Source organism: Temnothorax nylanderi, unplaced genomic scaffold, assembly GCF_030848795.1.
Source record: "Temnothorax nylanderi isolate EJ_2023f unplaced genomic scaffold, tnyl_v1.0 TNYL_tig0008_pilon, whole genome shotgun sequence".
NCBI lineage: Eukaryota > Metazoa > Arthropoda > Insecta > Hymenoptera > Formicidae > Temnothorax > Temnothorax nylanderi.
Window position 1 is genome coordinate 65,876 of NW_027249070.1, and position 19,117 is coordinate 84,992.

At 44.9% G+C, this 19,117-nt stretch overlaps 3 protein-coding genes and 1 long non-coding RNA gene across 13 annotated transcripts in view; 3 read left to right on the forward strand and 1 right to left on the reverse strand.

The window, feature by feature from the left end:
- LOC139782760 (uncharacterized) lies at positions 1-7,059 on the forward strand. Of its 6 annotated transcripts, XM_071721815.1 has the most exons (7): positions 1-526; positions 824-2,149; positions 2,456-3,192; positions 4,168-4,324; positions 4,430-4,661; positions 4,868-5,260; positions 5,528-7,059. In XM_071721815.1, exons 3-7 carry the CDS (start codon positions 3,018-3,020, stop codon positions 6,596-6,598), a joined length of 2,028 nt encoding a protein of 675 aa, XP_071577916.1. In that variant the 5' UTR covers positions 1-526; positions 824-2,149; positions 2,456-3,017; the 3' UTR covers positions 6,599-7,059. The 6 variants fall into 6 exon arrangements, with proteins under 6 accessions (XP_071577916.1, XP_071577907.1, XP_071577938.1 ...); XM_071721806.1 differs by having other exon boundaries at positions 1-756; positions 824-3,192; XM_071721837.1 differs by lacking the exon at positions 2,456-3,192 and having other exon boundaries at positions 1-756; positions 824-874.
- On the reverse strand, positions 6,971-16,049 carry LOC139782884 (uncharacterized). Its single transcript, XR_011721041.1, has 4 exons — positions 15,939-16,049; positions 9,215-9,530; positions 8,032-9,125; positions 6,971-7,963 (listed from the first exon to the last, which is right to left on the reverse strand). It is a non-coding gene; the product is annotated as an uncharacterized lncRNA (long non-coding RNA).
- On the forward strand, positions 7,604-16,288 carry LOC139782787 (sodium-coupled monocarboxylate transporter 1-like). Of its 4 annotated transcripts, none has more exons than XR_011720995.1 (9): positions 7,604-7,827; positions 8,039-8,384; positions 8,977-9,131; positions 9,251-9,391; positions 9,588-9,696; positions 9,881-10,102; positions 10,251-10,750; positions 11,214-12,498; positions 16,214-16,288. XR_011720995.1 is itself a non-coding variant. In XM_071721872.1 (9 exons), the coding sequence occupies exons 1-8, from the start codon at positions 7,604-7,606 to the stop codon at positions 11,296-11,298; spliced, it is 1,782 nt and encodes a 593-aa protein (XP_071577973.1). In that variant the 3' UTR covers positions 11,299-11,332; positions 11,397-13,176. The 4 variants fall into 4 exon arrangements, 2 of the variants coding, with proteins under 2 accessions (XP_071577973.1, XP_071577965.1); XR_011720996.1 differs by having other exon boundaries at positions 11,214-11,736; XM_071721872.1 differs by lacking the exon at positions 16,214-16,288 and having other exon boundaries at positions 11,214-11,332; positions 11,397-13,176.
- Positions 16,125-19,117, forward strand: part of LOC139782803 (methanethiol oxidase-like) — a 3,917-nt gene continuing 924 nt past the window's right edge. Inside the window, exons 1-7 of one of the 2 annotated variants that reach the window (XM_071721892.1) lie at positions 16,125-16,571; positions 16,863-17,017; positions 17,114-17,293; positions 17,535-17,838; positions 17,953-18,213; positions 18,404-18,737; positions 18,922-19,044. In XM_071721892.1, coding sequence (XP_071577993.1) covers positions 16,553-16,571; positions 16,863-17,017; positions 17,114-17,293; positions 17,535-17,838; positions 17,953-18,213; positions 18,404-18,737; positions 18,922-19,044 — 1,376 coding nt within the window. In that variant the 5' untranslated portion in view covers positions 16,125-16,552. Of the gene's footprint in view, positions 16,572-16,747; positions 17,018-17,113; positions 17,294-17,534; positions 17,839-17,952; positions 18,214-18,403; positions 18,738-18,921; positions 19,045-19,117 lie in introns of those variants that run through there. The other variant, XM_071721888.1, reaches the window with a different exon arrangement.

Genomic DNA, 19,117 nt, shown 5'->3' on the forward strand with positions numbered 1-19,117 from the left:
ATCAACAAACTAAAGCCGCGTAAGCGTCGAGACTCGAGACTCGAACCTCGATCAAGCATCGAGCCTCGAGCGTTAATAATTGGTGTCGATTCAGTCGATTGTCGCATTCGGGATTCGGGCCATTCGGGGGTCGGGGTCGGGGGAGGCAGTCAGGCAGATGGCAAATAATGCGATTCGAGTTTTGCAGATGTCCATTGATGTCCATTGCAGTCCATTGTCCACGCGCGACCAGACGACCACCCACCGCGTATTGTGTACCTGGTACCGCGCGGCCGCGCGCACCGCCGATTTGAGACGCGCGCGACGACGATGATCCCTGTGCGTGACTGCGTGCCGCACACGACGATCGATGAAGAAATCAAAATCGGGAAAGCTATTAGCTAGCGGTAGCCAGAGCCAGAGCCGGAGCCAGCGGACGATGTAAAGAGTGTAAAGGAACGGGGCTGAACAGGGCTCCTTTATCCTCGACATCCTCAATCCTCATTCCGGCGAGGATAAAGTCGATAAAGTGATGAGGCGGACGAGGGTAAGGGCGAAGGGCATATTGTGCCTTGTGCTGTATTTATATTATTATGGAACGGGGCTCGCTTTTCGCTCTGCCGAAATGCGAGGATCGCAAGTTGCGAGGACTCTTTTATTATATACTGTATAATATATAAGCGACCTCTCGCTTATAAAAGACGGGCCCACTGGCAGGCGAGAGCAGGCGAGACCAGACGAGACTGATAGGCGTCGTATATGATAACGTTGTATTATGTATGTGTATAATAACTATAATAACACGTACGACTCTTCTGACCTCTGACTCGTGTTTCAATTTCAGCCGATTGTAGGACGATTTCTGCTTCTGCACGATCATCCTCGTTTTCGATGCGTACGTATCCACTCGCCGGGCCGGTCGCCCTTACGCCCTTACAATTGGCCATATCGAACTAGGTTCGGGGTTCGAGCCATATCAAGAAAAGAAGCCGAAAAAGGTCGTCCTTGGCCGCTGCACATTTCTCTTCCGATTACGAACCAACGAATGTACATTATCGGCATCCTATCAAAAACTGGTTACTGCAGATTACCGAGTTAATCTTGGAAACGATCAAGTTATTTGGCCAATTTCTTATCTGTCTGCACTCTGCAGGATATTGACAGAGGCGAGATATAATAGGCTGAGCGTCATATCTATTATTCGTCTTTCGTTCTTTCGCACATGATCTTTAACATCAGCTGTATAATGAATCAGGGGAATAGTTAAATGTTTCAATTTCCCTATCGTTTTTATTTCTCTCGATTCTCCTAGCAAAATTTAAGAAACTTTCAGTAAAGATGAATCTTTATAAACTCCTGCTTGCGTCAGATCACTTTAAAGTGTCAAGTTTAACATACCTAATCTATATAGATATGTCGAATTTTGCTCTACTTTTAAATTGGGCGGTTGCGGTTCGCGTGGCTATTTCTCAACCCTCGCCACTTTTTCAGCCGGGACAACCTGCTCTGCCGTCGAGAGATTCGTGACGCAAACCAGCATAGTTTATATGTATACTGCAGATGTTCCCAAGAGTTTGATTCATCCTGGCGGTGCAGTGGCGGCTGGCGCTAGTTTCAGGCAGGGCAGGGCAGGACAGGACAGGACAGAACAGAATAGAACAGAACTCAATGGGGCACTACCACCAGTACCACCGAGACTGATGTACGATGTAGAATGTAGACTGTGTAGACTGTAGATCGAGTCAGAGCGATGTATAAATCTACGAAGCATGAAACCCTCGCAGCAGGGTTCGGGATTCGGCCCGATTTTCAGGAGGCAGGGAGAAAGATGAGAATAATGTGTTTAGTTTCTCCCTCGCACATCGGTCCCCCGCTGGATACGATTGAGACTTGGCCGGATTGAGCCACGAGAATCGCTAGAGTGGGGATGAAGCTATATAACCTTGGGGTTGGTCGCCGAGGAAGCGAATCCTCCGAGAAAGACGCGCGTGCGGTCGAATGCAACGCGAGGGCGGCAAATCGCGTCGTGGATAATAGTCATTCGGTTTTACCAAAAAATGCTCGCGTAAATACGCGTATTTTCGCTCATCGTTGATCGACGATCGCCAAGACGAGAGAAAAATGGATGTTACAATGGTGTTATCTATCGTCATCGCTATTCTGTCAATGAGTAAGTACCTGTACATGAGATATGTGACATGCATGTGAAATGCGCGAAAAGGAGAGAAGCGGAAAGAGAGAGGGAGGGAGAGAGAGAGATAGAGAAAACGAAAATACTCGAGCGAGCACTCATCATATGAATACGATATAAGAGAATTTCTGCGATGTCTTGTATTTGAAATATAATTAACTATAAATATAATCGTAACTATCGTTCTCCCTATATTCGCCACTCGACGAATGAATAAGGCAGCCTTGTAAAGAATATACAATAATATAATATTGCGGTAATTATTATACAGAAAGTTTGTTACAGAGGAAAGGGAAACGTGGGACACATTGGAGTATTTGGAAAAGACAAGTGGCACATGTGCTTGAGACACAGGAGCACACGAGACACACGTGTGCGCCACTAAAGAATGTGCACGATATAACGCGCAGCAGATGTGGAGTAAAATTGTTTCATATTGAAAAGGATGTTTGATAGCAGCTAATCAAGTTGCTTTCAAATTACGTGACAAAATATATTCAATTTGTAATTTGATTTAAAGCGAAAATTAATTTAATAGAGAAACGAGACAAGACTAATGGCACGCGCGCGCGAATAAACTACACGAAAGTAAGTAATGCCTCCTAATTTTTTTTCTTTCGAGTCTGGCGCCATAAACAATTTTACGTTTCACCGAGTTTACGCGACTCAACAAAATGCAACTAGAGACTTTAGGTAACATCTCAGTGAAACGCAGTGAAAATTTTCTGTGGCGATTTTTTCAGATTTAAAAGAAAAAAAATTAGAAGGCATTACTTTCGTACCGACCCTCGTATATAATTTGCTTAATTTTTTTTACTCTTGAATATGTTTGACAAGAGCAAATCTAATGTCGCAAATTCACGTCGCCGTCGTCGTCGTCGTCACCACCAACCGATCCATCGTTGCATCATTATCAATCGCTGTCCAAGTTCCAACGCACAGACATAGAATATCAATTGCCAACAATCGCAGAGAAACGATGGCGAAGAGGGGAATGACGGGAATGGCGCGCGAGAAACGCTGTACGTCGATCGAATGTTAAATAGTCCTGAGAGCGTACCGAGCATATTCTTTCGTGCATCATTTCTTCTTACAATTAACACTCCCCTGTTGCAAACTACGTGTCGACTTTGCTCGGCACGCGATGGCACTTGACTGTATTACGCCTGCCGATTGCGCGTACGAATCAACCCTTGACGTACGCCTCGCACGTTCGAACAAGTTGAAAGTTTATCAGCGTACCAATAATAAATTAATCAATCTATTTGTTCTTCCTTTTTACTAGTCCAAGAATCGTGTATAGGCATCAAATTGCATGGCGAAGAGGAAATCTTCTTTTTGACAAATTCGCTATTATAAAATTGTAAAAATCCAAAATTTACATCTAACAATAAAAGGTATATTTAAATTTCGCGTTTGCATATTCTCTTTTTGTAGCGTGAGACCTCTAAACGGATGCAGCGTTTTCTTTTTTTAATATATATATATATATATATATATATATATATATATAAGGTGCTTGGAGATCCGGATATCTAAGACGTCTATCCGAATTCTTCGCGTTAGTTATGAACTTATGAAATTGTCATATACTTAAAGATTCCGCGGAGGCAAAGATCGCAAAGATCGCAAAGATTGGCTCCCTCGTCGTCGTGATTGGCGGAAAGCTTTGTATCCGATGCTCGATCGTAGAAGATCAGGGAGAAGATCCTTTTTATCGATAAACACATTACCTGAATATAATGCAACATAGGTGAAAACACATTCGTCCTTCCTCCAATGCCTGTTTGGCTTCTAAATCTTGAGCACCACTCTCGGCGGGTGGTCTTCTTTTTATCTGACGACTCGTGTCCTCTCGTACAGCCAGTTCTGACCGAAGCATTCTTCGGCCGTTCACCCCTCTCTCTATTATAATGAGATATATTCCCACGAAGAGATATATCTCTTCATCTTTCATCCTCGTCATACGGCTGAACTGTGTTACATCTGTCTTATAGTGAGAACGAGTCGCGCTTTGGCCAGAGCCAGAGATCCAAAATCCGTAAATTCGTTGGCGCAATGCGAAAGGGCCATCAAGGAGATCGAACAGGAGGATCGTGCGACAATCGTGGACGACAGAACCTCCAGATTGTATTCCACATGGCTGTCTCAAGAGTAATTGACTAATTGTGGTTTTTTCCCCGCGCGCAGAATGTGTCGTTATAGATAATTAGAATTTACAAATAGAAATTGTATAATATGATTTTTTTTTCGTTGCAGATGCGAAGTGCGAGCCGGCCCGGAGTATATAATCAGAAAATACACATTTTTCAAGAACGGCACGTTTCTCCTGCTACGTTATTATTATGCCGAGGAGTCGTGCAGCATAGCGACGCATACTGTCACAATTCGGGGTTCCATCAAGTTGCTGGGATCTTCGACCGTTGTTTCTGGCGCTACCGAAACGAGATTTCACGTAGATGCCATTAATATTGTACCTTTGAATCGACAGGTATTTCTCCAAATCGATTAGGTCCGAGGCGAGGAGATCAATTCGCGATCGCGTAAAGTAAAATTACCGTATAGGAGATTTTGAGCGTCATTAATCGTGGCAATAAATAGATATGGAAAGATGATGTCCAAGTGATAGAAATGTTAAAAGGTGCGAGAAGCAAAATCAACATTTGTGTGATTGTCTACTGAAAATTGATTTTACAGGTGGCTCACAAGTTTGGACACAGATTGAATCTGACTTGCGGTCCCCAGCCGAAATGGCGACCTTACGTTGCTGAAGTGGTTTACGAGCAGCCGCGGCAGCGCTCGGCGACGCCGCCGCTGTGGCAAGGTCCGATCTACAATTCTCTGCAAGCTCACTCATTTACGAAGAGGCGGCTCGGTATAAACTGTTTAGAGCCTTTCGGAATCGAATTCACTGAATTGAGGCTGCTGAGAGTGCAAAAGAAGTCGTTCGGAAGCTTGTCCAGCAACAATCGATACCATAAGCTTCCACAATTCCAACTTTTTTTGGCCAGTTCCACACCCAACGTTCACTCTCGTTGGAATTACAAACCTACCTCCTTGCAGCCTACAGCCATGGTCCGCGCTGACACGGTACGCTTGCCCAGACCCTTTTAAATCTTGTCATTCGTATCGTCCTACGTAGATATAATGCTCCAAATTATCACGCATCTCAAATAATGTTCTTTTGCTGCGAAATATCTATATCTATGTATATCTAAAGAGTAATCCTATTTTTACGATGAGAAAAGCACAGATTATTCTCGCGATAAACGATACGCATGATTGTGCTATATACAAGGATAACGAAGCCAAACCAAGAGAATGGATCGAGAGCGTTATTAATGCCGACCGTTACAGGCGAGCGATTGCCCGATATGCAGCGGCGTATCTCGGAGCACCGAGTTCAGCCCACCTCTTCTCCACCAAACGGCAGCTCTACCCGCATTGATCGGAGGTTATTGGCATAGTGAGAGATGCGAGAGCTCCGAGGGCGGTATCTGGTCCAAACGTCAATTTCAGATACATTCGGGAGACAGATTGTGGACCGGTCGATGGGACTACTACGACGATCCGCAATGTTCAACGTTTCTGTACGCGATAACCGCAGCCGGAAGTTACATTCAGCGAGCTGGAAGACAGAGACGTCACGAAGAAGTTGATCAAGAGACTTTCCTCGGCCGCTTGCTCAATGTCTCCACGAGACCCTTGTTCAAAAGGAGTGTCAGAGTTGTCACCAATCCGTCAACTATTCATCCTCTACGAAGCATAGATCTCCATCGACGTAACAACTTGTACGTCGCGAACGGGCCAAAAGACGAGAAATGGACTGTTACAATAGATAAAAAGGTACAAAGACAGGAAAGATCGTTGACTGATGGCGTTCATCGGCTCTTGCGCGACGAGAAGCCCATAGTTCGATCGAGATTCGCGGCAATGCTGCGAGATGATCGGATATACGAGACCGCTACCAGAAAGCCTTTTCCCACCTGGAGCACTCTTTCCGGTAACACGGAGCTAGATCTGCACATTGTCGAGAGCATTTTGATTCCCGGTGACGCCGCGGTATCCGCTCGTTGTAGTGCCGATCGGCGGCTCGGCGTGCCGCTCACCACCTGGCCGAGAACGTGCATTCCTCGCGCCATCGAGGCGCACTCGACGTTGGGACTGCGGGCTAAGCTGGACGTCAACTGGAACGGTCAGTACATCCTGCTGTTGGGCTCGCGAGATGACAATGCCTGGGAGGCTCCTCTGCGGCAATGCGCGCAGATTCCACCTCGCAATTCTGTTCTACGAGCGCATCTCCGAAGAAGCGTCGGTCTTCGATTCGGACTGCTCTCCTCAGCGTCGTCGAGCCGAATCTTTGGAATCTCCGCTTGGCTCCTCTTATCGCGAATCTTGCTATGCTCCGTGTATTACCTTGTACGGTGATATCAGACGTCCGAGTCGTTATCTTCGCCAAGGAGCGTTTGGATTCGGAATTTGAGAAAGAGATTTGATGAAATATATATGGAGTTTAAACACACATTTCAAGACATTCTCCCCTTTCGTCTTCTCTTGGAAAATTCCGTAGGATCGCGCGCGCGCGTAAGTTTGTATAATATTGTATATGTGTAAATAGAATTGAAAATCGAAGGATCAGGAAGGCAGTAATTCCGGCAGAGTGGCGCAATTAAATTAATTATCTCTTTTCGTTACGCAAAAGTATCATCGATCGACTTTAAAAGAGAGCGTAATAATAATTCGTGGATGAAGATGGCCATGATTACGCGATGATTACGATGACATCGTATAAGCTTACTCTACTCTTTCGCTACTCTGTATTAAAATTGAGATACATATCTGCGATTAGTTGTAATTTAATAAATTTAATAAATTTAATCAAGCCGCTACGTTGACAAATGGTCGTATAACAGCCAGATCCTATCGATCCTTCGCGCCGATTGTCTCTTCCTTCCTTATTTCGATTCCGCGTCGGGTGTAGCATAATAAATCCGACGTTATATGACTGGCAAGTGAGTATAGAGTTCATAATTCTCGTTTCCCCACATCTCTGCTTCACACTCCAGTCGATTACTCCAAAACCATTAATCAAGATACCATGTTTCGTCATTGGATCCCGTGCAGATACGTACGTTATCAGATACGTGCCGGTTATAAATTAATCTCTCTCACGGTGGAATTATAACACGCGTCGACATATTTGCAAGTCAGCAACGTCAGATTGCGTTTTGTCCCTCGTTTCTTATGTCACAGATGAAATGGGCATAAGACCAGGGGTGAGACAGGCACGAGAAGTAGAGCGAGAAGAGGAACTTGGCGCATTATATGTATCGCGCGTCGCGCTATCCGGACGATACTCCCTACTCTACGTAGGAAAAGGATCGACCGCTGATTCACTCTCGATATAATTGACAAAGACGAGGAGACAAAGCGATGGAGAATCCCCTCGCCACTGGCATCCCGTTTGAACAAGCGGAGAATTTGAATCGCTTCGTGTTCGGATGGCTAGACTACGCGCTCTTCAGCCTGCTGCTGCTCGTCAGCCTTCTCATCGGCGTGTACTTTGGCTTCTTCAGCAAGCAAGACAGCAGAACGGAGTATCTCCTGGGCGGTAAACGAATGGGATGCTTTCCCGTCGCGATGAGCATCGTCGCTAGGTCAGTGACTCTTGGCTCCATTTTGATAAACGAGCGGATTGAAAGAGATTGACGGAATTAACGACATCCTCTTTGCCAAAGGATTTATTTCAAATCCCCCGCATGACCAACTCGACCCAACTCGCTTTCTTTTAATCTGCAACATTTTTCCAGATTTTTTCCCTTTATCATCGCGAATAACTAATAACGCGAACTTATACATACCCTTCAGCCACATCTCGGGTATCAGCTTGCTGGGCATACCCACGGAGGTTTTCCAACATGGGAGCCAATATGCCGCGTGCGTGATCACGTCGATCCTGACTGCCGTCATCACCTCTTGCCTCTTCCTGCCTGTGCTCTACAAGCTACAGCTACCCAGCACCTTTGAATATCTAGAGCTCAGGTTTACCAGACCGGTCAGGATCCTCTCTTCGGTGCTATTCACCATCTCGCTCTTCACGTACTTGCCCATTGTCATCTACGTACCTGCCCTCGCCTTCGCGCAAGTCAGCAACCTGAGCGTTCACGCGATAACGCCAGTGCTCTGCATCGTATGCATCATTTACACCAGCATTGTAAGTGAAGGACGCAGATCCGGCCTTAAGTCTTTTAACGTTTAACTCTAGTTTAAGTCAAGAGTCGTTATCGGTTTTGCCGTATTTAAACATGGATAAACCAAGTAAGGGCCTGAGCGGAATAGCTGACTTATAATTTTAAGACAGTGTTTTATGCTTTAAATCTTTGTTTTGAGCAACGCACAATACTGTCTTGTGTCTCAAGTCTTACAATGTTGACACTTTGTACACTCGTTTAAGACTTGAGACACAAGACAGTATTGTGCGTTGCTCAAAACAAAGATTTAAAGCATAAAACACTGTCTTGAAATTATAAGTCAGCTATTCTGCTCAGACACTAACGATGCGAGCCGTGAATGCCGTGACCGCGAAAGATGGATTTTCAGGATGGAGAGTTATAAAATAAATATTTACAACTCGAGTTATTTATCCCTGTATCCCAAGTATCCACGAAAACTTTGAGATTTATGTAGAAGCTGAAGCTCTTCGTACAGCGTGACAAGTTTTGAATTTTCAAGTTTTTTAGATTTCCTCGAATCTTCTTTCAATTGCTTTTCACTCTGCTTTACCCCCGATGAATTCACATTCGTAGGGTGGCCTAAAGGCGGTAGTATGGTCGGACACTATACAATTTTCCGTGACCGTCGGCGGACTCTTAGCGGTTCTCGTGCTCGGTACACTGTCCGTTGGTGGCGTTGAGCAAGTGTGGAGCATTTCCGGCGAAGGCGGTCGTCTCGTTTTCTTTGAGTAAGATAAAAACAAGGATCTCACGCGATTTTCTTTTTATATATTATTTTATATATTATTAGTATACTACATTTCTATACTACCATTTCATTGAACGCTCCCTTTACTCCTTTTATTAGTATGGATCCAAGTCCGTTCGCGAGGAATACTTTTTGGGGTATGGCTATAGGTATGACGGTAATATGGCTCGGAAACATCGGTATTCATCCGGGTACGGTGCAGCGATTCCTGTCGGTGCCTAGAGAGATCGACGCCAAACGGTAAGCCTTTTTCAATCTCACTCTGGACGCGACTTACAATTTGCAATCCATAATCGTTACAACACAAGCTTCGCTTATTCGCTGATTTTATCGATGTGTCCTAAGTTCCAAGTTTTAAAGCGCGCTTTATAGTAGGACTCTGAAAATTTAAGAATAACATATTTAATCGCTCTTTTCCTCTTTACCGCATACACAGGAGCATTGCGATTACTGCAGTAGGACTGATACTCGTCAAACTGATCTGCGTGTTCACCGGATTAATCATGTTTGCCAAATATCATGACTGTGATCCTTTTCTGACCAAGGTACGATGTATGATTTACATTATATTTACAAATTGCCCGTTTAAGAAATATTTAAACGTTGAAAAGACGGGAGGGGTGGGGGGGGGGCCGGGGAGCGCGTTTGTCGACTTTCTATTTTTTCGTTACACGCAATTACTTATGATATTTCAATCGCAGAAAATTATAAATCTTCTCATTCGAGCAGTCGATAAGTCGCACCGATCAGACTCTACCCTATTACGTGATGGACGTTGCTGGGCATCTACCGGGACTTCCGGGATTATTCCTAGCGGGCCTAGTGAGTGCCGCGCTCGCGACTATGAGCGCCAGCTTCAACACCGTGTCCGGTACCATTTACGAGGATTTCATAAATTCGCGGATCCCGGATAGCCCTGAGAAAGAAGCTATGGCCGCCAACATTATGAAGGTGAGCGATACGTATCGGTTAATATATAATTTTTCATGCTCTTTTAAGAGGCAAGTCTTTTTTTTTAAGAAACTCCCTTTTTTTCGAGAGATTCGATTTAAGGTTGATTAATTTATCAATAACAATATAATCGACCTTCCCCTCACAGGGCATCGTCGTGATAGCCGGCGCGATTTCGGTTGGTTTGGTGTTCCTGGTCGAGCGGCTAGGATCGGTCTTTCAAATAGCCGTAAGTATGCGTGGCGTGACCGATGGACCCTCGCTGGGCCTCTTTATGCTAGGAATGCTGGTACCTTGGGCGAACGCGAAAGGCGCGTTGTTCGGCGGTTACGTCGGTCTAATCAGCATGCTTTGGCTGGTGGGAGGCGCTCAATGGCACACCATACATGACAGAATTAAATACAATTCGTTACCTACATCGACAGATGGTTGTTCGTATCCGTTGAACCAGACCCTTCCGACGGCCGCGACAACGCCTACTTGGGTGGACCCGAACGAGGAACCTATGATACTCTTTCAAATATCCTTCATATATTATAATATGATAGGAGCGGTGATCGTTGTCGTCGTCGGCACTATCGCGAGTTATGTCTTTGGCGTGGATCTCGAGAGCGTAGATCCTGATCATATTTCGCCGATGTTGAGAAGGTACGATCGATCCCACTCCCCTCGATTACAACCCAATGTGTGCATGCATGTACAGTAAGGTGCATTAATTCAATGAGTCATAAAATTCTGACTTATATTGGCCGTTGGGTTTTTAATAATTATTAAAGACCCGCCAGTACATAAACCTCGAGTGATGATACAAAATGTTGATTAGAGTTTAGGCTTTTATTATATTTTTCCAAGCAATGATCACAGTTAAAGAGAAAGCTCCAAGTACCCGTCGTTCATTATAATATAACGTCTCATGAATCGTCTCGTGAAATATTAATGCTGTTTTTTTTTTTTTTTTTAATAAATTAAAAATCACCCTACATGCATACATGCATCCCCGAGATAACTACAGCGTGTAATTGTTACGTGTGCATAAAATACTCCTAAACCTATCACGATATCGATGTTTTCTTTGTGGTAATCTCTCTCTTATTTAAATTTATTTCTCTAGGTTTCTTCCTTCTCGAAAATATGCCGAAGTCTCGTTGAGAGAAGTGCCGCCGTCGTTTGACGTTGCGCCGGAGAAAATCAAGTAATCTCAAGTGCGATTCGTCATTACTTTAGTCAGTGGTAAGCGAGCTGGTAGGATCAGCCCGAGAAAAATCTCTCGAGTAAACGGTAATCTTCATTCTAGAAGAATCTCCACGATTCTAGACGAATCGTCAACGATGTTTTCGAGTCCACCGCGGTCACGACAAAGGGGTGTCGGCTCTCTTATTGATTAACAGACGCATGCGCCAGCTACCCTGGTGCCACACTGCCACACTGCCACACTGGCACACATGCCAGATCGCGATTGTTTTTGATCTCTCGCAATCAGTCGCGTTCCCAGCCAGCGTTCGTTTAGGAGGCAAGGCGTCGCCGACGGTTCCTCGCGGTGACCGTGTCCTCCCTGGATACTCTGACTGAGGAAACGGAGATCGAGCGTTACGAGAAACGTCTTTGATTGAGTATCACCGTGAGCGGCGGAACAAGTATCGTCACCATTAAATTCTGCTCTCGACGTTGGGAAAAAGAGTATCTTTTTTTGCTGATCGCGCTACTTTGATAATAGACTTTTCAATGTTGTTGGGAGTCCGATCCAAGTCGACGAATAAAAGATATCGAGGAGAGCGATAGACTACAGTAATCGCGAAATTAGTCGCTAATCGCTAATCGCTAATCGCTAATCGCTAATCGCCGTGGACGTTGGAGGTCAAGTTACGTCCCTGAAGATGTTGATCGGGGTGGCTCGGGCTCGGGGTTGGCCGCGTGTCCTCGTAGATAGGATGGCCGCGCCTACACGTGGAGCGAGTGTTGTCGCGAATACCGAGCGTTCTCGGTCCGACCTCGTAACGTTCAACAAGTACGAGTGTCGATATACCTCGCGGCATTCTCGCAGCGGTTTCACGATCGCAACGTTTTTACAAGCGGATGACATTTCATCGTGCAACATCGTCGATACCTTCGAGTGATGGACCACCAGGAGCGTCGCGACGCACGCTCGACATATCAAAGATTATTACGTGACGAACCGGACGAGGGCTACAATGGCGCCCGGTAATTTGACGCTGCCCACGCACGTCCGCGCGACGTCCACGAAGGAGAGCCGATCGTGACGACGTCACTGGCATTATCACACCGTGTGTCCGCGTCCGTGTCGAATACATCTGACGTGTTGTTGCCCAAGTGTTCACCTGACGCGGAGTTTCCTCTCCACGAGGGTACGTGTCGAAGATGAGCGTCGAAAATCCAGAGTAAGAGATTTATGACAGACAGCAGGACAGCACTGTCCATCTATAGATTCTAATTAATGTACGTCTATCTGAATCCTTAATAAGGAGTTGTCACAATTGTCGCGATTCAAGGGAAGCTCTAATCTAATTAAGGGGACCTTTTAATCTTTTCGCACATTTCGCACATCTTGACTCAATTGCTTGGCATTCCGAAGCCGAATAATGTAATAAAATCATCGTCGATCTACGTGATGGAGGAGTGCAAATCCACAAAGATTTTCATCTTTGTACAATACAATTGCGTCAAATGTTGCACACAATTCCAAGTTTCGCTCACATTTGATTATGGTACGAATGTGATACAATATATGGATAATTGTTCGCGGAAAGTCGATAGAGCGCAAGAATTTGGTCGATTACGGCGGTTTGAATAGATTCAACGCGGTGGAAGGAAAAGCCAGCCGGAAGAGTTTTGAGAAATCTCGGTCGTTGTTTGATCGGCCAATCGGTAGGCAGCAGCAAAACGGGTGGCATGCCGAGGCACAGCCGTGTCTACAGCCGCGCCTCGCCTTTAATAATAGATAAAAACCGCAGGCATTCGTGCCGGAAAAAGAACAGAAACCGAGAGCATCCCAACAGAGAGGAAGAGAGCGAGAGAGGGGACGGAGAAAGAGAGAGAGAGAGAGAGAGAGAGAGAGAGAGAGAGAGAAAAGAAAGAGAAAAAGAAGTACTGCCTTCAGTTTGGCTTAAAAACGCACGAAAAACGCACCGTCAGTTAGCCGGCCAGTCATTATCAGTCGTCACTGTACCCGTGTCTCAATCTCAGTTGATTTGACCGAGTTTTCATCAACGTGGAGGATATATCACCTAGTCATGGAAAGGAATAGGGAGACTATTCGTTTAAAGTATATCCAAAAATATCGAAATAAATATCTCTCTTCTGTCGGTGCGATAACTCAAGGAGCGATGACTCGCGTCGATCTCTAGTCTATCGCGAATGAATCGCGATGGTCGCCATTGAACGGAAATGTCTTTAAACATCCACGAGTTTCTAACAACTTGCGTTAGAAACGTTATTAATTGTTCTCCGAATTAAAATCGTAGCTTTTTCTTTATATGGTCGCGCATTGCGCGTTGCGCAGTGTCAAAATGCCTGTGCCAAATGCTAAATAAAATAATCGAGTATCGAGTCAGGTCCAATAATCGTGTTGCCCTTGCCGTCATGAGGATCGTTAGAGATCCGCTTTGGATCTCTTCTCGAAACCAAAGACGATCCCGGAATCCCGGATGACGATGCGATGAGAGGACGAGCGGGGTATTTAGGTATTCCTTGGATATGACGTTGCCGTCGATGCAGAGGAGCTTGCTGGGATTGACGGTGCTGACCGTGCTGACGATCGTTGGCCTGACGACTTTCCTACTCAGCAGGAAGCTCACGCTGGAGACGCGCCGGCGCGGGCGGGACGGCTTACTCCTCGATATGATCGCTAACATTAGCGGCCACTTGGATCGACTTGACAGCGGCTTCGACGATATTGCTGCGCAAACGGGAATTACGCGGAATCGCCTGCTGCGACTGGTCGCGCTCCATCGGGAGAATCTCTTGGCATGTGCGTTGCTCGGCGAGAAACGGATGAGGCAGATGCGAACGTCCAGCGAAAAACCGGCTAGGAGAAGAAGACGACGCCGCCGCGGTTCGTCGTAACGCACCATCATCGATAATCGACTCGAGAGAGGCTTTTATCGGATGTGAGAAGATGCGGGACGTATTAAATCGTAATGTGTACCAACAAATTATGCTGCGTTTAATTATAATCTCTACTTATTATTAAGAATTATTCTTCTTGATATCGAGAACGATGTTACGAATTAAACGGTTTTTTTCCCCTTTTTTCTTTTAGCACGTTTCAGGGGCACGCGCCTAGACTATAAGCACGCTATATAATTCTTTCTCCCATTAAGTTGCTCGGCTATTAATTTCCTATCAACTGTCATTATTGATTAACTAATACATCTACGTATCGAATCATATGGAACTCTCTCTCTCTAGTAGGTACTCTAGTAGATATAGGACCGACAAATTAACTTGGTAATTGGTGAGACAATCATCCGTTTGCGAACGAATCGACGTTCTATTGGAAAAATGTACGTAGCGTGGAACATATCTTGAATAATAGAATCTATTTTCAGTGAGTAGTAGATGTTCAAGGTGGGGGCCAATTAAGAAATTCTCGATCATGGAGATGCTTACGCGAGGCAACGGTTGTTGTTTTAGAATCCAGTGTAAACTCGGAATATATATGTATTGTATAATGTAGAACACGGCTGTGATCGAGTAATATCATCTGTCACGCAAACAATATTTGTTACAAATTATTCTACTATTCTACTGTTCTATTATTCTACATATGTACGGAAGAGCGAGGATCGTCTGTCTTGAATTGATATTTAAGCGGATCGCTTATGTATTATGTATAATTATGTATGAGTTTTCATTATATCATAGAATGTTATCACACGATACTCTTACTGCAATGTTAGCGTGCTGTGAAACAAAACGTTATCTGTCAGATGCAAATGTACATACATATGTGTCAAGTATTCGCGTATTATATAGTTTGCTCGTATGGAAAGTACAGATTGTTCCAGATTCGGCGAAGAGGTATGTACATACCTCGACCGACGGAGTTGTTATTGAAAAGAAAATTTCATCGGAGATGAAAGAGATTCAAAACTCGATCACATGATGAGATTCATTTACCGTTTCCGAAAAATTTGGGTTCGAGAAAGCCGATCTTGAGATACTTTTCGCAGATCTGGGACTCTGGGACACTTTGTGTATTTATCGACATATTTAACAGATCGATAGACTAGCGATTTGGTACAACACGCGCAAGTATAATACGGTATACTTATTATATGGTTGCGCGTCAATCAAATCAGCATTACGATTCGACGTACTCGCTTTATCACTTTTGTATGTATTTTTACTTGATGCCGCGTGCGCACACATCCACGCACATGGACACACACGACATGCGCGCGCGCGAAAGAGAGAGGGAGAGAGATGTGCAATCTTCTCTTGCAGAGATCTTGTATGTATGTGTGATTATTTTTATAAGTCGTCTTGTGTGTGTGTGTGTGTGTGTGTGTGTGTATATATATGTATGGAGAAAGATGCGAATAAATTATGTTTACGTGAATTTAGTTCTCGTGTCTGCTTGTGTCTCGTCCATACAGCATATCGTATAATTGTATAATTGTTAAGCGGTTGATTATATCGATTAGTATCTTCTCGTCTCGCGAAGAGACGGGCATAGCATGGAAACGCGCTAGCATGGATTCGAGCCTCTCAATGCGAATTAACTCCTCGATCTCTGGATTATAAAACTCTTGAAGCCTTAAAGCGAAGACAATTCTAAAAACGATATTTATATGTATATTACTGTATAATTATATACCTCAAACACTGTAAGAAAATAATATTTCGGGAATATTTTGTAGATGTATGTACTTGACATGTGGTATCACACACGCCACACGTTACGTTATCTTTCGGTTGAATGAAATCGCCTCCTATCAGCTTGGCGATGATAACGCTATTTTGTACTGTCCCGACGGCGACGATGTTGTAACTTGGTTGTTGTTGCTTACTTGTGTGTCGTTGCAACGCGCTGCAACAACGAGAAATAATTTGCCGCAACTGTGATACCTTGTTGCTGTCTTCTGATTGCAGTATCATTAATCGACCCCAGTTTGATACGACGGCGACGCGACGCTCAAATAATAAGCTATCACGTTTTTCTCTTCACGACGTTTGCGGCAAAGTTTGAAAGTCATAAAATCACTCGGAGATACAAAGTGCGAGTTCCCCCAAGCACGCTTCCCCCTCTCGCTCTCTCGATCTCGAACTATATATTACTTAAGTATATTAAATTATACGGTGCCTGTACTCTATACTTGGTACGCGGCCGACGCCGATGGTCGTGAGTCCGGTGAGTCCCGAGTCGGTCGAAAGCAATTAAAAGCAATCGACAACACTCTTCGCTACTCATCAGTTTAATTGTCAACGGCGATGGCGGAAAAGAGAGGAGGTAAGTACTCAATTGCATTCAATTATCAGAATTAAGTGCTGTAGTCAATCCAGTAGTAAAATATAATATAAAACGCGCATCGTAGCCCAAGTCTATCTACTCTACGCTAAAAATTAGATATACATATAGACTAGCTGGCATTGGATCTACTGGATGTGGAGGGATCTAGATCTACAATGATCCCTCTTGTAGTTATAGTAGTTATATATAGAGTACAATATTATCAAAAAATATGTCTATATTGGGGACGGTTTACATCGTTTACATTACTGGAAATGGCCTTGATCGTAGCGTGTTCCGGGCCGGGTTACAAGAGTCCGAGGGCAGCGATGCTCGAGGGGCCGCGCGAGAAGCTTCTGTACGTCATCGGTATACATACGGATCCCGAGAAGGCCGATGTCCTCTGCACGGTAGACGTGGATCCCGATAGTCCTACGTACTGTCAGGTACCACGTTACAAACGTTAAAACGTTTGTAAATTAATCGAACCGTTCAACATACTCACGTAACTGGAACTTGAACTTGAACTTGCATACCCGCAGATAATACACAGACTGAGAATGCTAACGGCTGGCGACGAGTTACATCACTCCGGCTGGAACGTTTGTAGCAGCTGTCACGGATCACCCCGCAAACGCGACACGCTGGTGCTGCCCTGTCTTATGTCGGACCGGGTCTATTTGGTTGATACGAGCGACGAGAAAATGCCCCGGATCAAGAAGGTACCGTATGGAGGATAGGTAGACGGTAGACGGTAGACGATAGACGCGTGCGCGCGTCCGACATTCCCTCTTTACCCTGCACCTACTTACATGTTTACGTATTATGGAGACGCGACGATACAGACACGGAGAAGACGAGATATAGGAATTCGCGTACAAGAATCTCTTCGTCGAATCGAGCGCGAGAGACATGTTGCATTTCTCGTAATTAAAGTATAATGTACATTCTATTTCGTTCGAGGTTCTGGAACCGGAAGAGATGCGCAAATACGGGATATCTACGCCGCACACTTCCCATTGCTTGCCAACTGGCGAGATAATGATCTCCACCATGGGAAATCTCAGTGGCGACGGATTGGGCGAATTTTTCTGCATCGACGCAGTGACCCTACGAGCGAAAGGCACATGGACCAAGAGCCATGAAAAAGCAACTTTCGGATACGACTTTTGGTACCAACCCTATCACGATACGCTCATCGCTACGGAATGGGGTGCACCCAGAGTCTTTAAGAAGGGATTCATTCCAGAGGACGTTCATGATCCTAGTAAATAATTACCCAATACGTTATCACGTTTCGCAAGGGCGCACGCCGCGCGCGCAAAATATCGGTAATTATATAGTCATGTCGATTAAATGATGAATGATGGATAATTCACAGAGATTTATGGCAGAAGCTTGAACGTTTACTCGTGGAACGAACGAAAGCTGAAACAGATCATCGATCTGGGAGATGACGGAATCGCACCCCTTGAAATAAGATTCCTTCACGATCCGCTGGCAGCTCAAGGATTCGTAGGCTGCGCGGTAACGTCGAATGTTTATCGATTTTACAAGGCGGAGGACAACTCGTGGAAGGTCGAAAAGGTGATCCAGGTGCCACCGAAAAGAGTCGAGGGATGGATCGCACCTCTGATGTCAGGTATATATATATATATATCACGAATCGATGCTCTTCAAAATATCAACGAGGTCTTGAGATGTATCTATGAAAGTTTCTGCCAGCAGAAACTCATCGCGACGATGTCAACTCATCGACATCGTCGACAACATTGCAGTCTTTTTTCTTCTTTTCTTTTTTTTCTCACGAAAGCCTTTCTTCGCCTCTCAAGGTATGATCACCGACATTCTGCTGAGTTTGGACGACAAGTATCTGTATTTGTCCAATTGGTTGCACGGCGACGTTAGGCAATACGATATCTCCGATACGAGAAACCCGAGATTGACGGGTCAAGTCTTCCTAGGAGGATCGGTACTGAGCGATTCGCATGTACGGGTGACGCAAGACGAGGAAATGAGCAGTCAGCCGGACCCCATCTACGTGAAGGGGCGTAGATTGTATGGCGCGCCGCAGATGTTACAGCTGAGTTTGGACGGACGTCGTTTGTACGTGACTACGTCGATCTTTAAGCCATGGGACAAACAGTTTTATCCCGATCTCCTCAAGTAAGTATAATATATGCAAGTAAATACGACCTTTCCTTTTCCGTCGTCCCTTCTCCTCTCCTCTCCTCTCCTCTCCTTTTCTTTTCTTTCTTTCCATAAAGGAAAATAAAACAGAATTGTTATTTGTAATCTCTACTCTCGTATATACGCTGTAATAATAATGTTCGGCGCGCGCTATTATTAGATATGGATCAACGATGGTGAAGCTTGATATCGACGTCGAGAAGGGCGGGTTGACGCTCGACCATCGATTTCTCGTTGATTTCGGCGCCGATAACAGCGATATTTTACTGGCACACGAAATGAGGTGAGAAATATCCCGTAATTTATTGCGTCTCAGTGAAGGAAACATTTCCATTTATTCTCGTTCCACTTTTCTG

Excerpts from the sequence above, each read along its gene's own strand:
- LOC139782760 (XM_071721806.1), top strand. The coding sequence starts at position 3,018 with ATGTCGCAAATTCACGTCGCCGTCGTCGTCGTCGTCACCACCAACCGA. Across the intron at positions 4,325-4,429 it reads TCCACATGGCTGTCTCAAGA|ATGCGAAGTGCGAGCCGGCC; the intron begins GTAATTGACTAA and ends TTTTCGTTGCAG. Across the intron at positions 5,261-5,527 it reads CCATGGTCCGCGCTGACACG|GCGAGCGATTGCCCGATATG; the intron begins GTACGCTTGCCC and ends CGACCGTTACAG.
- LOC139782787 (XM_071721864.1), top strand. The coding sequence starts at position 7,604 with ATGGAGAATCCCCTCGCCACTGGCATCCCGTTTGAACAAGCGGAGAAT. Across the intron at positions 9,132-9,250 it reads GGTCGTCTCGTTTTCTTTGA|TATGGATCCAAGTCCGTTCG; the intron begins GTAAGATAAAAA and ends TCCTTTTATTAG. Across the intron at positions 9,392-9,587 it reads AGAGAGATCGACGCCAAACG|GAGCATTGCGATTACTGCAG; the intron begins GTAAGCCTTTTT and ends CCGCATACACAG.